Below are 14,154 nucleotides of genomic sequence, written 5' to 3'. Positions count from 1 at the left end.
AAATGCGAAGCTACGGCATGTTCGGGACTTCTACATTGAGATTAGTTATCTGGATCTCCACCTCCAACGTCGTCCTGTTTTTACTATGCGAACACTGCTTGACAAATGGCACAGGTCTTCTTCTTCCATCCCGATTGTTTTGCAATATCCCCGTTTTAATTGGCGTCACATATGGACGAATATTAGCTTACCCGTTCATTCAGCACCTGTTGCCTCCCTATGGTATAAGGTAGTTCACCAGCTGATTCCTACGAACGAACGACTTTATCGTATAGGTTTAAGTGTCTCTCCGCTTTGTCAAACGTGTGGTTGTGTTGATACACTCCAACACCGATTTACCTGCGCTGACCGTCTTCGCATGTGGTACTGGCTGCGCCGACAATTGGCGTTACTCACCAGGAGCTCGGAATCGGCATTTACAACTGATATTCTCTGCTGGCCGGACACGGTTTTTTCTCCCGGGACAAAGAACAATACCATTATGTGGCTTCTTGGCCGTTACATTTTTGCAGTGGTTGATGGTGATGGTATTTCCGATTTTATTTCGTTTATTGGTTACATGCTTCATGAGTACTGGACGCAACAATCTCTCCCACATCTTAAGAGGGACTTTGCGAATATGCTTAGTATTGTCTTCGAAAAGCAGGGGATTGGTTAAGTTTCCACTTCTATTGATCGCTCCTGCGCCAGTTACATTAATGGCACCGGTATAGGGGCATACTGATCTCACTTCATGATAGGGAAGACATTCTCGCTAGCTCTTACTTATTTTGCTTTCCTGCCAAGCTTTTACCTGTTTGGATCGACACTGCATCACAAGCCCCGTGTCCACATATAAGTATCATAAGACTCTGAACCAAGGAAAATTACTACGTATTGGTGCCACTGTGCTTCAGTGCAGGGAGGGGGAGACGTCATGGCCAGGCCTCGGGTTTCGACCCCTGCCCAACGCGCCTCCCCCGAGCTGCACTGGGTCATTACAGTGCATTTAAAAAAAACAAAAAAAAAAAAGCGGTGATGATGGTGAAAAAATTAATTAAAAAAAAAAACAAAAAAAACAAAAAAAGTTGGTAGAGCGGTGGACTGTAGTGAAGGATTCACAGTTATCCATAGGTCGCTGGTTCAAATCCGGCCCAGAGGACTGTTTTTCTAATCACAGGAGCAAAGAGGCTCCAGAGCATGCCCACTCGGTCAGAACCTCCCTATGTTTTAAACCTATTTTAAAGGAAATTCATTTGCTCAGCTTGTAATAGCTAGTTGATAATCATGGGAGTCTTAGCCTTCGTAGGATAATGATATTTCTTCGAATTATCGTAAAATTGCTTGCTCTTACAGGCATTACTCGTTTAATGTGCTATATAGGTCACAAAAGACAAAAAAAAAAAAAAAAAAAAGAAAAAAAAAAAAAAAGGGGCAGAGCACTGGTCTTGTAAACCAGGGGTCGTGAGTTCGATTCTCACAGGGGACAGCACAATTTTAGTTCCGCTTTAGACGCCGTGCAGTGTGGACGTGCCTAGTCTTCCGCTCCGCCGTAGCGTTACGTATAGTGGACTATCGTTTTTGTTACGTGTTGTGTTGCAACTTCTGAGAGTATTTCTCCGTCGTTGTTTCGTACCTTGTGTTACTTTCTGTCCTTATTTCAGTGTTTTTTGTGTAGCGGTTTCGACCGCATATTTTGAAAATGTCGTCCCAGGTTATTCCTCGTCAGGCTACAGTTAGTTTTGCTTTTGACAAGTCAACCCGCCATGTGCAACCTAGTTCTCTTGAGATTCATGATTGGTTGGTAGATACCTTTGGTGTTCATTCGGATCAGGTGCACACTGCTTATTTTGATACCGAACTGTATGTTTTCTTTGTTAAGTTTATGGACCCACTTCAGGTTGATAAAATTCTTTCTAAATATGGTCATCAAGTTCTCTTTCGGCATCGGGATGATTCTGTAAGTACCGTGCTGCTTTCCAATGCTTCCATCACGTATACCAATGTTCGTGTTTACAACCTTCCACCGGAGGTGGATAATGTCTATCTTAAGGAGGGTCTACAGAAGTATGGTGATGTAAAGAGCATTCGCCTTGAACGCTGGTCAAGCCAACATCGCCTGCAATGTTACAGTGGTATTCGTTCAGTCGAAATGCACGTTAAGCAGAATATTCCATCTCACCTGCAGATCGGTGGATATCGTGTCCATGTAACATATAGTGGTCAGGTTGGCACCTGTTTTTTGTGCAATGAAAGTGGTCACGTGCGTACCGACTGTCCGCGGAGAGTTTTTGTTTTAAAAAATTCTCTCGAACAGCGTCGCAAGTTAACGGTCGCTGACCTCGTTGCAGGTGGTTCTGCTCTTGGTGTAGCACAGTCCAGTGGTAGTAGCGCCCCGCCACAGGTTTTGCGCACCCCTGATACAGAATTTCCTCCTTTGCGTGCTAAATCTGATGTTGTTCCGTCTGTCCCTCAGGTGGGTGTGCCACTTTTGAATAATAAGAGGCGTCGCCCACACGATGGAAATAGTACGGATGAGGATCTCCCTGAGATGCCCCAGTCCGAGCGACCGGCATCCTCCGAGCCACTGTGTACTGTAGCTGCTCCCTGCCCTCCTGAGGTAGCGGTTCCGGTGGCGGCTGCTGGCGCCCCTCCGGCCTCCGACGCAGCTTCTCTCGAGTCGGGTCGTCGGTCGGGCCTGTTGGCGCCGTCTTCCGAACCGACTTCGATGTCACAACAAGTGGAGCCGCGACAACTTCCTGCTTCGCTGCCCCATACCTCTGCCAGCGGAGCTGCTCCGCTTCCTTCCAACTCTGCGGCCTCGGACCTTCCTGCTCACGTTTCGCCTCCGTGCAGTCCATGTTTGCCGGAAGCTAGTGCAGGTGTTGACCATTCCGTTTTGTCGGATGTTTCCCCCGCGACCCCGGATCCCGCATGTGGACCGGCGCGGGTGGTGTCGGATACAGAACTTGACCCTCCTACGTCACCGGCGGCTGAAGTTTCCTTGCCCGTCAGCCGACGCAAGTTACGCGTTCAGCCGAACGTTAATGCTGTTCGTAAAAAACCGAAACGTAAGGGATCCGCGGAACGGGGTAGCAGTCCCCCTCCCTCGGATGCCTCCGTCACCCCTGCTATGGACTGTGACGCTGGTGCGTCGGTGTAGGTGATTTGTTTTCTCGCTTTTCTCTCTATGGTTCAAGCATACACCTTTCTTACCTTAAATGTTAACCGTATTGAGTCCGACGTTCGCATTGCCTCTTTGCGGCAGTTTATTTACGACGCCTGTGCGGACGTAGTGTTTTTGCAGGAAGTGTTGTTTTCTGATCTCTCTCTACCTGGATTTCAAACTGTTTTTAATGTCGCGCCGGAATATTCAACAGGAACTGCTCTTTTCTTTCGAGAGGGCATTCCTATTACTGACATTGAATTCCTTGACTCTGGCCGTGGGATTGGTTGTCGTCTTTTTGATCTCCGCCTCGTTGTTTTGTATGCCCCCTCTGGTTCGGGTCACACTGTGGCTCGATCGCGCTTTTATAAAGAAGAGCTTATTTATCTTTTGCGCCAGAGTCCTCGGAGTCTCCTGCTCGGAGGCGATTTTAATTGTGTTTTACGCCCTGCAGACCAGTCCCCCAATTTTAATTATTGCCGTGATTTACATGACTTAGTTCGTACGATGCATCTGCGTGATGTTTGGGAACACAAATATCCAACCCTGGTGAAATATACGTTTTTTACCGCGTCCTCATGCAGTAGACTCGACAGATTCTATTTATCTGATTTTTTATGTGATAAAATTCTTTCTGTCGATGTTATTCCTACTAGTTTTTCTGACCATTGTGCTTTTACTGCAACTGTAAATCTTAGTCGCCAACCTGCAAAACTTTATCGTTCCCAGTGGATGTTAAATGTTTCCCACCTTGCCGACAGTGCTATGGATGATGTTATAAGTGGCGTGTGGGAGCGATGTCTTCGCTCTGTCCCACGATACCCCTCCTTGCTGGTTTGGTGGACTGCGTTTGCCAAGCCCAAGATTCGTCAGACTTTGATTTTCTACTGTGCTGCTAGGACGCGTGATTTTAAGAACACGTATGAATATTACTACTCTGTCCTGCGTGAACTATATGACGCGGCGGGTACCTCTCCACTGCGGATCCATGATGTTCGTCGTATTAAAGCCAAGCTCTTGAGCCTTAAACGACGACAGATGGATGGTCTGCGAGTTAAGTCGAAACCTCACTCTCTTGTTGAAGGTGAACTGACATCCTTGTACCACCTGCTACGGCATCAGACTCGTCGTCGTCGCTCCTTCATCTCTTCTCTTACGGTGGATGATGGGCGACAGCTTAGTGCACAGGAGGAAATGGTTCGTGCTCTTCATCAGTATTACACTAGTCTCTATTCTGCCGATGATTCTGGTGAGTCTCTTTCGGATGATGTCTTTGGGGATCTAACTGCGACGATCGCGCCTGACGCGAACGGCGAATTTCTCCGGGAGTTCCAGGTAGATGATGTTTTCGATTTTATTGCTCGCTCTCCGTCCAGTAAATCGCCGGGTCCAGACGGCCTGCCTAAAGAATTTTATCTCCGTTTTTGGCCTCTTTTGGGTGGCATTTTTACGCAGATTTTAAATGAGATTGTCAGAGGGATGGATGTGCCTGCCGATTTTAAAGTAGGGAAAATTGTTTTAATTCCGAAGTCCTCTGGTCGTTTATCTGCTGCCAATCTTCGTCCGCTCACATTGCTGAATTTTGACTATAAGACAGCTGCTAGAGCGCTCAATAGCCGGCTGTCTTCTCTGCTTCGGGGTGTGATTGGTGCACATCAATGTTGTTTTCATGATAGATCTATTCTGACACCAGTAGCCGAATATCGGGATGTTGTCTCGGTTGCGGCGGTTACAAACGTACATTGTGCCTTTGCCTTCCTTGATTTTTATAAGGCTTTTGATCACGTCAGTCATGTGTTTTTAGATCGTGTTTTAGATACAATAGGTTTTAACGCTTCATCACGTGGTGTTCTTGGCAATTTGTACAGGGGAATAACAGCTCGGGTGTCTGTCAATGGGCAGCTGACGCCGCCCATTGCTATCCGCCGCGGAGTGCCTCAGGGTAGTCCGCTCTCTATGTCTTTATTCGTTTTGTCCCTGGAACCGCTGCTTCGGACTATTGCTCTCAAGCTTCAGGGTATGTCCCTCTCTGGTGGGAAGCTCTCGGTTAAGGCATATGCGGATGATGTCGTTGTTCTCCTCCGTCAACGAGATGATATCCCGTTGTTGAAAGGGGCAGTTGATGCATACTGTCGTGTCTCTGGAGCGCGTCTCAATCAGGGTAAATGTAAGTTCCTTGATATTCGAGGATTTCGCGATGCTGACGTCCCTTGGGCCACTTTTGTCGATCGCCATACGTCCTTGGGGATTATCATTGATCGGTGTCCTCTAAAAATGGCGGCTCTCAATTGGAAATCTGTCACCGAGAAGATACAGGGGGCTCTGATGGTCCATGAGCAGCGCTCTGCTACCATTTTGCAAAAAGTCCGAATTTTAGACACCTACGTCCTATGTAAAGCTTATTATGTTGCTCAGCTGTTCCCACTTCCCATGATGGTGGCGAAAAGGTTGCGCCAATTGTCTAGCAGGTTTATATGGAAGGGCCATCTATTCAAGTTACGTTACGAGGTAATGACGAAACCGCGTCTCTCCGGAGGCTTGGGGCTCTCTGACATTACTCGCAAGGCGTCTGCTTTGTACGTCCGCCGAACGACTCTAATTGTTACGCAAGAAGTGACTTCAATTACATCCAGGCTTTTTACTGTTGTGCGTCCGGCGAGCCTTGCTCCACCTGTCGATGTCGGACGCCTAAATTTTAAGTTGAAACACATTCGGGAATTTTACATTGCGGTGAGTTACCTCGGTGACGTCTTCTTGCGGCGACCGGTGCCAACGACCAAGAGCTTGATTGCCCGCTGGGAGGGGCTGGCCAGTCCCAATCCAATAGAACTGGCGTCTCCATCCGTGTCCTGGAGGAACGTCTGGAAGAACGTTAGTCTGCCGATCCACTCTATGGCCGTGGCGTCCACGTGGTATAGGGTAATAAATAATTTGGTTCCCACCAATGTACGACTGCACCGTATTGGTCTTTCTGACACGGACACCTGTACTCGGTGTGGTCTCCTGGATACCCTTGAACATCGATTCACCTGCTGTGGGCACCTTGCTAATTGGCGTTGGCTCAGGAAACAACTTGCTTTTGTCACTAGGTCTGCTGAAGCCGCTTATACTATTGACATCATCGTCCGGCCCGATTCTTCCTTTTTTCCGCGGACGAAGCTCCATACCGTCATGTGGTTGATTGGCCATTTCGTACATTTTGTCAACAGTTGTCATGAAGAGGATGGACACCTAGCGTTTCGGCAGTACATGCTTACTGCTTACTGGCAGCGCTTGCGATTGCCAGGCCTCCGAGATGATTTTGCCAATATGCTTAGCCTGACATTTGAAAGAGAGGGTGTTGGCTAAGGTCACCTGTGTGAGCCATTTTCTTTTATACTGTTTCTGAATTTGCCGCCTTTATGTATGTTTCTTCTCTACACCAGGACTGAAGTTTTCGTGTTTTAACCTTTATTTCAGTAAGCAGTCTACATTATATAGTCATGTTTTAGGATTTTAATTTCAGTACTGTACTTCTTTTGAAGTGGCTGTGTGGTGGATATTCTTTAATATTTTTTTCAATAGATATATTCGTTCGAGTGGTAGAGTGTCTGCTTCAAAAAAAAAAAAAAAAAAAAAAAAAAAGGGCAGAGCACTGGTCTTGTAAACCAGGGGTCGTGAGTTCGATTCTCACAGGGGGCAGCACAATTTTAAATGGGCCAATGTAATGCTTTGAACCGAAAATTTCAAAATAGCGTGTCTTTTCGGGCCTGAGCCAAGATCACAGATGACGATAGACGAAAGACGGCAGCACCCGTCAGTCATCGCTGTGGACCTCAGTGGTAGCGAATTGTTGTGGCAGAGTAAATCTTTGTACGCATTTTCAGGACTCTGAAATGTATTTTTCTCGAGGGCTGTAGCGATCGCAAAGAGGTGTAAGCTGTAGCAGCCTCCTTAGCTCAGGGGCGAGTGGATGAGATGCGTTTCCAAAGCCGGGTATGGTACGAAAATACTGAAAATCCATTATCTTTGAGCTGCAGTTGTTTGCTTGACTCGTAGTTCTGGATGTTTCGTTACCTGTGAGAATCGAGTGTTGAGTGTTGTGCAAGTGAGATGGATAAGGTTAATGCATTGAAGGACAAAGGAAATGCCGCCCTACAAGCGGGCAAGCTCGACGAAGCGATTAAATGTTATACCGATGCAATAGCACTGGACAAAAACAATCACGTTTTATACAGTAACCGTTCAGCAGCGTATGCAAAAGCAGGAAAGTACTCTCAGGCACTGGAAGATGCGGAAAGAACTGTGGAATTGAAACCTGATTGGGCTAAGGGTTACAGCAGGAAAGGATCTGCTTTAGCATATCTGGGCCGTCTAGCTGAGTCTGTTAAAGCATATGAAGAGGGTCTGAAGAAAGAACCTGACAATGCCCAGTTAAAGAAAGACTTGGAAGATGTAAAAGCTCAACAGTTTGCTGAGAAGGGGATGGCAAACCCATTTAGGATGCCAGATTTATTTATTAAATTGAGAAGTGATCCTCGTACTCGAGCATATTTGGAAGATCCTGATTATGTGAAATTGATAAATGAACTGCAGAATAATCCAAATAGCCTAGGGACCCATTTACATGATACCCGAATTTTAACAACACTAAGTGTTTTACTTGGATTAAACATTGATCCTCATGGAGATGAAGAAATGGAAACTGAACCAATACCCCCTAAACCTGAAACACCAAAACACCACTCACAATCGAATACAAAACCGAAAGAAGAGAAGACAAAAGAAAATCTCTCTGAAAGTCAAATAAAAGCACGGAAAGAAAAAGATCTTGGAAATGAAGCGTACAAGAAGAAAAAGTTTGAAGAGGCTTTGAACCATTATAACAAAGCAGTTGAACTGGATCCAACTGATATGACCTTTCTTAATAACATAGCAGCTGTCTATTTTGAACAAAAGGAGTATAAAAAATGCATTGAACAGTGTGAAAAGGCTATTGAAATTGGGAGAGAAAATAGGGCTGATTTTAAATTGATTGCCAAAGCCTTTACCAGAATTGGGAACGCCCACAAAAAACTTGGGGACCTGTACAGTGCAAAAACTGCATTTGAGAAATCCATGTCGGAGTTCAGGAACCCTGAGGTGAAGGCTTTGCTTTCAAATGTGGAGAGAGAGATAAAAGAATTAGAGCGAAAGGCACACATTGATCCAGCTAAAGCTGAAGAAGAGAAGGAGAAAGAAAATGAACTCTTCAAAAATGGCAATTATGCAGAAGCTGTCAAACACTACACAGAGGCAATAAAGCGGAATCCTGATGATCCAAAACTATACAGCAACCGTGCCGCATGTTACACAAAACTTGCTGCGTTTGACTTGGGACTAAAAGACTGTGAGAAATGTCTTGAATTGGATCCAAAGTTCACTCGAGGTTGGATAAGAAAAGGCAAAATTCTGCAGGGAATGCAGCAACCTGGCAAAGCCATCTCAGCATACCAAAAAGCATTGGAACTAGATCCATCAAATGCTGAAGCTATTGATGGCTACAGAACCTGTACAATGGCAGTAAACTCAAATCCAGAAGAAGTTCGTAAGAGGGCAATGGCTGATCCTGAAATACAAGCTATTATGCGAGATCCAGCCATGAGAGTTATTTTAGAGCAAATGCAGAATGATCCGAAAGCTCTTGCAGAGCATTTGCAAAATCCCGAAATTGCCTCAAAGATTCAGAAGCTGTTGGAATCAGGATTGATTGCTATTCGTTGATGTAACGAGAGAGACTAATTTGCTCTGACTCATCCGTTTGATCTGCACAGGTGTTGTAACATCAATAGCGCTCAGTCATCTTCGCCTGAATTGTGTGCATTTATTGGCAAATAATGTAATTCTTGTATTGTCTATGTTTCATTGTATTTTTATATTCAGGATGTGTTATTTAGACGACTGATGAATGTTTAGAAAGCCATTTGACTATTTGTTTTACTGCCAAGTGCACAGATAATTTGTTACAAGCTAACAGAAGACAATGATAGTGTTTAATGACACTAGGAGAAGTTTTTTGATTTGTTAGTGAAACAGAGATGTTATGTGAACTTTAATTCCTACTGACACCGTAAATTATTGGCATTATTATGTGACTGTTGAAAGTGCTAATTACTGTATTCTTTCAGAATACAAAATAAAATTTATAGGGGCATATGTTCCATGAAGGAGATAAGCCCTTTACATTATCTGTAGTAAGTTTTTATCAAATTTTTGTAATGCGAATGAGTTCATTGCTTCCTATGTCCATCAGTTCAGTATTGGAGACAAGTAACAATGGTCTTAGTCTCATGGCACACCATTTATGACAATTTATTAAATAAATTACTGTTTATGATAAGAAAAAAAAAAAAAAAAAAAAAGGGCCAGAGCACTGGTCTTGTAAACCAGGGGTCGTGAGTTCGATTCTCACAGGGGGCAGCACAATTTTAAATGGGCCAATGTAATGCTTTGAACCGAAAATTTCAAAATAGCGTGTCTTTTCGGGCCTGAGCCAAGATCACAGATGACGATAGACGAAAGACGGCAGCACCCGTCAGTCATCGCTGTGGACCTCAGTGGTAGCGAATTGTTGTGGCAGAGTAAATCTTTGTACGCATTTTCAGGACTCTGAAATGTATTTTTCTCGAGGGCTGTAGCGATCGCAAAGAGGTGTAAGCTGTAACAGCCTCCTTAGCTCACAGGGGTAGTAGTATAACTCTGGAAATACGATTTGCCGGTAGCATGGATGGATTACGTGTTCGAATTGTAGCAGACGACTGACGGTCAAGCAGAAATGTATCGCAAGGCAGTTTTATTAATGTTGGTAACCCACTTGTTGTATGCAGTATCAGATGACAAAGTTGACAAATTACATTCTCTAAAACTACCTCCATGCCAAGCATGCCGAGGTGTTGTTGCATCATTCAAGAAGGGACTGGAGCGCACCGCTCGGGGTAAATTTGAAGGTGGTGATGCAGCATGGGAAGAGGAGAAATTGGGCAGTTATGCCAGCAGTGAACTGCGTCTTGTGGAGATACAGGAGGAGCTTTGCTCTGATGTTGAACGTGGCAAGAACCAGTGTCATCTGCTTGCTGAAGATGCAGAGCAGTTAATTGAAGAATGGTGGTCTAGCGGACAAAAACAGGATTTATACAGCTGGCTGTGTATTGAGAAAATGGAGTTCTGCTGTCCAGAAAATCATTTTGGAAGTGACTGTACACCATGTCCTGGCTATCCAGATAATATTTGTGGTAAAAATGGAAAGTGTAAGGGTGCAGGCACACGTAAAGGTAATGGTAAATGTTTGTGTGATTCTGGTTATGCTGGTGATAACTGTGATCGATGTAATGAAACTAGCTATGAAGCATACCGTGATGACACCAAACTACTTTGCTCTCCTTGCCATATGTCATGTGTTAATGGCTGTTCCGGAGCAGGTCCTAAAGGATGTTCTTCATGTAGAGAAGGGTGGCTGAAGGATGAAAAAATGGGCTGCATTGATGTAGATGAGTGTTTGTCCTTAGACAGAGCATGCCGTAAAAACCAGTTTTGTGTCAACAATGAGGGATCCTTTTCCTGTTTAGAATGTGACAGAGCGTGTGATGGGTGCTATGGTGATGGCCCTGATCTGTGTATTAAATGTGCCAAAGGTTACAAAAAGGAAGACAACATCTGTGTAGATGAAATGGAGGCACGGCAAAACTTCCACGCTAAACTGACTCGCTACCTGACATACTTCGGTCTGTGTGTTGCAACCTGCATTGTACTTCAGAAGAATACTTTGGTTGCTGGAGCTATAGGCTTGTCTGTAGCATTATATATTTCAGTGTCAGAGTACACCCTACGTTCAGCTCCAGCATCTAGTCCAATACTCAACAAAGTGTGATGATAAGACTGGTATATCAGTCAGTGGAGGTTACGTTGGCGGCTTTATTGTTCAGTTTTATCAGCACTTTTGGGTGAATATTTCTAATAGTCACATTCTTGGTGATATACTTTTCATCTTCCTGGACATGACAAAGTGGAAAATACTATGTATATCTTCCCAGGGCACATAAGGGCATTCACACAATGATTCAGTCATGTTTAAGTTATTTCATTATAGTTCCTTCAGCACAAGTATTCAATGGCTTTGTGTGTGTGTGTGTGTGTGTGTGTGTGTGTGTGTGAGAGAGAGAGATGGGTTCCCAATGCAAGTTTGTGTTTTGCACAGGGATATTTTTTTAAATAGTTAGACATGTAAGAAATTTTTGTGCAAATATTAATGTTATATATGTTGTTTGTTAGTTTCAGTTTATTTTCTTAATTTATTATGTTTACGGACCACTGGCAAAGACACTTGTATTTTAATAATTATATTATTATGTGACCATTAAAATGAGTGCTGTAATAAACTCTTTTCTGTGATAGTTGCAGTGTAACCTTCTATTTAAAACTGGAAAAAATGTTAAATATTTTAACATTAACTAAAGTACCTATGTTTCTTTTTCTGTATATTGCAGTTATACTGTTAAAGTTGTTGGAAGATTTTTATGTTGATTCTTAAGTAATATGAATTTGCATGGAAGAATGGTCCCATGGATTGCACATTTTTCTACATCTGCCTTTGTACTTTACAAGCTGATTTTCTATGGCAGAACAGAAAGAAAGTGGTAAATATGTCTTACTGCAACTGAAATATCAGTGTAATCCAGATTCAAAACATTCATAACTAATTTAGTTGCTATTACTTCAGTACTCGCTGTGAAATTGTTGTGGCAGTATGTGGCTCTTAATGAGTATTGTGTTGTGTGTTTCATTGTTGAGAAGTGATTTCTTTTTGCCTTTTTGCTGTAAATGTAAAAAGAGAGTATTATTCACTGGCACAAAATAGTATGTTTAAAACTTCAGAAATTCTCACGGGAGAATGTGCTGTTTACTTTCAGAATAGCTTTTTTACAACATTTATTAAATTTCTAATACAAAAAAAAAAAAAAAAAAAAAAAAAAAAAAAAAAAAAAAAGGGGCAGAGCACTGGTCTTGTAAACCAGGGGTCGTGAGTTCGATTCTCACAGGGGGCAGCACAATTTTAAATGGGCCAATGTAATGCTTTGAACCGAAAATTTCAAAATAGCGTGTCTTTTCGGGCCTGAGCCAAGATCACAGATGACGATAGACGAAAGACGGCAGCACCCGTCAGTCATCGCTGTGGACCTCAGTGGTAGCGAATTGTTGTGGCAGAGTAAATCTTTGTACGCATTTTCAGGACTCTGAAATGTATTTTTCTCGAGGGCTGTAGCGATCGCAAAGAGGTGTAAGCTATAACAGCCTCCTTAGCTCAGGGGCAGAGCACTGGTCTTGTAAACCAGGGGTCGTGAGTTCGATTCTCACAGGGGGCAGCACAATTTTAAATGGGCCAATGTAATGCTTTGAACCGAAAATTTCAAAATAGCGTGTCTTTTCGGGCCTGAGCCAAGATCACAGATGACGATAGACGAAAGACGGCAGCACCCGTCAGTCATCGCTGTGGACCTCAGTGGTAGCGAATTGTTGTGGCAGAGTAAATCTTTGTACGCATTTTCAGGACTCTGAAATGTATTTTTCTCGAGGGCTGTAGCGATCGCAAAGAGGTGTAAGCTGTAACAGCCTCCTTAGCTCAGGGGCACAGTTCCGCTTTAGACGCCGTGCAGTGTGGACGTGCCTAGTCTTCCGCTCCGCCGTAGCGTTACGTATAGTGGACTATCGTTTTTGTTTACGTGTTGTGTTGCAACTTCTGTGAGTGTTTCTCCGTCGTTGTTTCGTACCTTGTGTTACTTTCTGTCCTTATTTCAGTGTTTTTTTGTGTAGCGGTTTCGACCGCATATTTTGAAAATGTCGTCCCAGGTTATTCCTCGTCAGGCTACAGTTAGTTTTGCTTTTGACAAGTCAACCCGCCATGTGCAACCTAGTTCTCTTGAGATTCATGATTGGTTGGTAGATACCTTTGGTGTTCATTCTGATCAGGTGCACACTGCTTATTTTGATACCGAACTGTATGTTTTCTTTGTTAAGTTTATGGACCCACTTCAGGTTGATAAAATTCTTTCTAAATATGGTCATCAAGTTCTCTTTCGGCATCGTGATGATTCTGTAAGTACCGTGCTGCTTTCCAATGCTTCCATCACGTATACCAATGTTCGTGTTTACAACCTTCCACCGGAGGTGGATAATGTCTATCTTAAGGAGGGTCTACAGAAGTATGGTGATGTAAAGAGCATTCGCCTTGAACGCTGGTCAAGCCAACATCGCCTGCAATGTTACAGTGGTATTCGTTCAGTCGAAATGCACGTTAAGCAGAATATTCCATCTCACCTGCAGATCGGTGGATATCGTGTCCATGTAACATATAGTGGTCAGGTGGGCACCTGTTTTTTGTGCAATGAAAGTGGTCACGTGCGTACCGACTGTCCGCGGAGAGTTTTTGTTTTAAAAAATTCTCTCGAACAGCGTCGCAAGTTAACGGTCGCTGACCTCGTTGCAGGTGGTTCTGCTCTTGGTGTAGCACAGTCCAGTGGTAGTAGCGCCCCTCCACAGGTTTTGCGCACCCCTCATACAGAATTTCCTCCTTTGCGTGCTAAATCTGATGTTGTTCCGTCTGTCCCTCAGGTGGGTGTGCCACTTTTGAATAATAAGAGGCGTCGCCCACACGATGGAAATAGTACGGATGAGGATCTCCCTGAGATGCCCCAGTCCGAGCGACCGGCATCCTCCGAGCCACTGTGTACTGTAGCTGCTCCCTGCCCTCCTGAGGTAGCGGTTCCGGTGGCGGCTGCTGGCGCCCCTCCGGCCTCCGACGCAGCTTCTCTCGAGTCGGGTCGTCGGTCGGGCCTGTTGGCGCCGTCTTCCGAACCGACTTCGATGTCACAACAAGTGGAGCCGCGACAACTTCCTGCTTCGCTGCCCCATACCTCTGCCAGCGGAGCTGCTCCGCTTCCTTCCAACTCTGCGGCCTCGGACCTTCCTGCTCACGTTTCGCCTCCGTGCAGTCCATG

General features: G+C 44.4%; 2 protein-coding genes and 1 non-coding gene across 3 annotated transcripts; all 3 read left to right on the top strand.

Moving 5' to 3' along the window:
- The first annotated feature begins 7,101 nt into the window (after window positions 1-7,101).
- On the top strand, window positions 7,102-9,497 carry LOC124787686 (stress-induced-phosphoprotein 1-like). Its single transcript, XM_047254517.1, has one exon. It carries the CDS (start codon window positions 7,238-7,240, stop codon window positions 8,885-8,887), a length of 1,650 nt encoding a protein of 549 aa, XP_047110473.1. The 5' UTR covers window positions 7,102-7,237; the 3' UTR covers window positions 8,888-9,497.
- A 371-nt stretch (window positions 9,498-9,868) lies between these two features.
- Window positions 9,869-12,074, top strand: LOC124790517 (cysteine-rich with EGF-like domain protein 2). Its single transcript, XM_047257791.1, has one exon. It carries the CDS (start codon window positions 9,939-9,941, stop codon window positions 11,028-11,030), a length of 1,092 nt encoding a protein of 363 aa, XP_047113747.1. The 5' UTR covers window positions 9,869-9,938; the 3' UTR covers window positions 11,031-12,074.
- Window positions 12,075-12,450: 376 nt separating this feature from the next.
- Trnat-ugu lies at window positions 12,451-12,522 on the top strand. Its single transcript has one exon. It is a non-coding gene; the product is annotated as a tRNA-Thr (tRNA).
- The last annotated feature ends 1,632 nt before the right edge of the window (window positions 12,523-14,154 follow it).

The sequence above is a fragment of the Schistocerca piceifrons genome, chromosome 1 (assembly GCF_021461385.2).
Source record: "Schistocerca piceifrons isolate TAMUIC-IGC-003096 chromosome 1, iqSchPice1.1, whole genome shotgun sequence".
NCBI lineage: Eukaryota > Metazoa > Arthropoda > Insecta > Orthoptera > Acrididae > Schistocerca > Schistocerca piceifrons.
The sequence above is the reverse complement of the archived record's forward strand: the minus strand, read 5'-3'. Positions and strand labels throughout refer to the sequence as shown.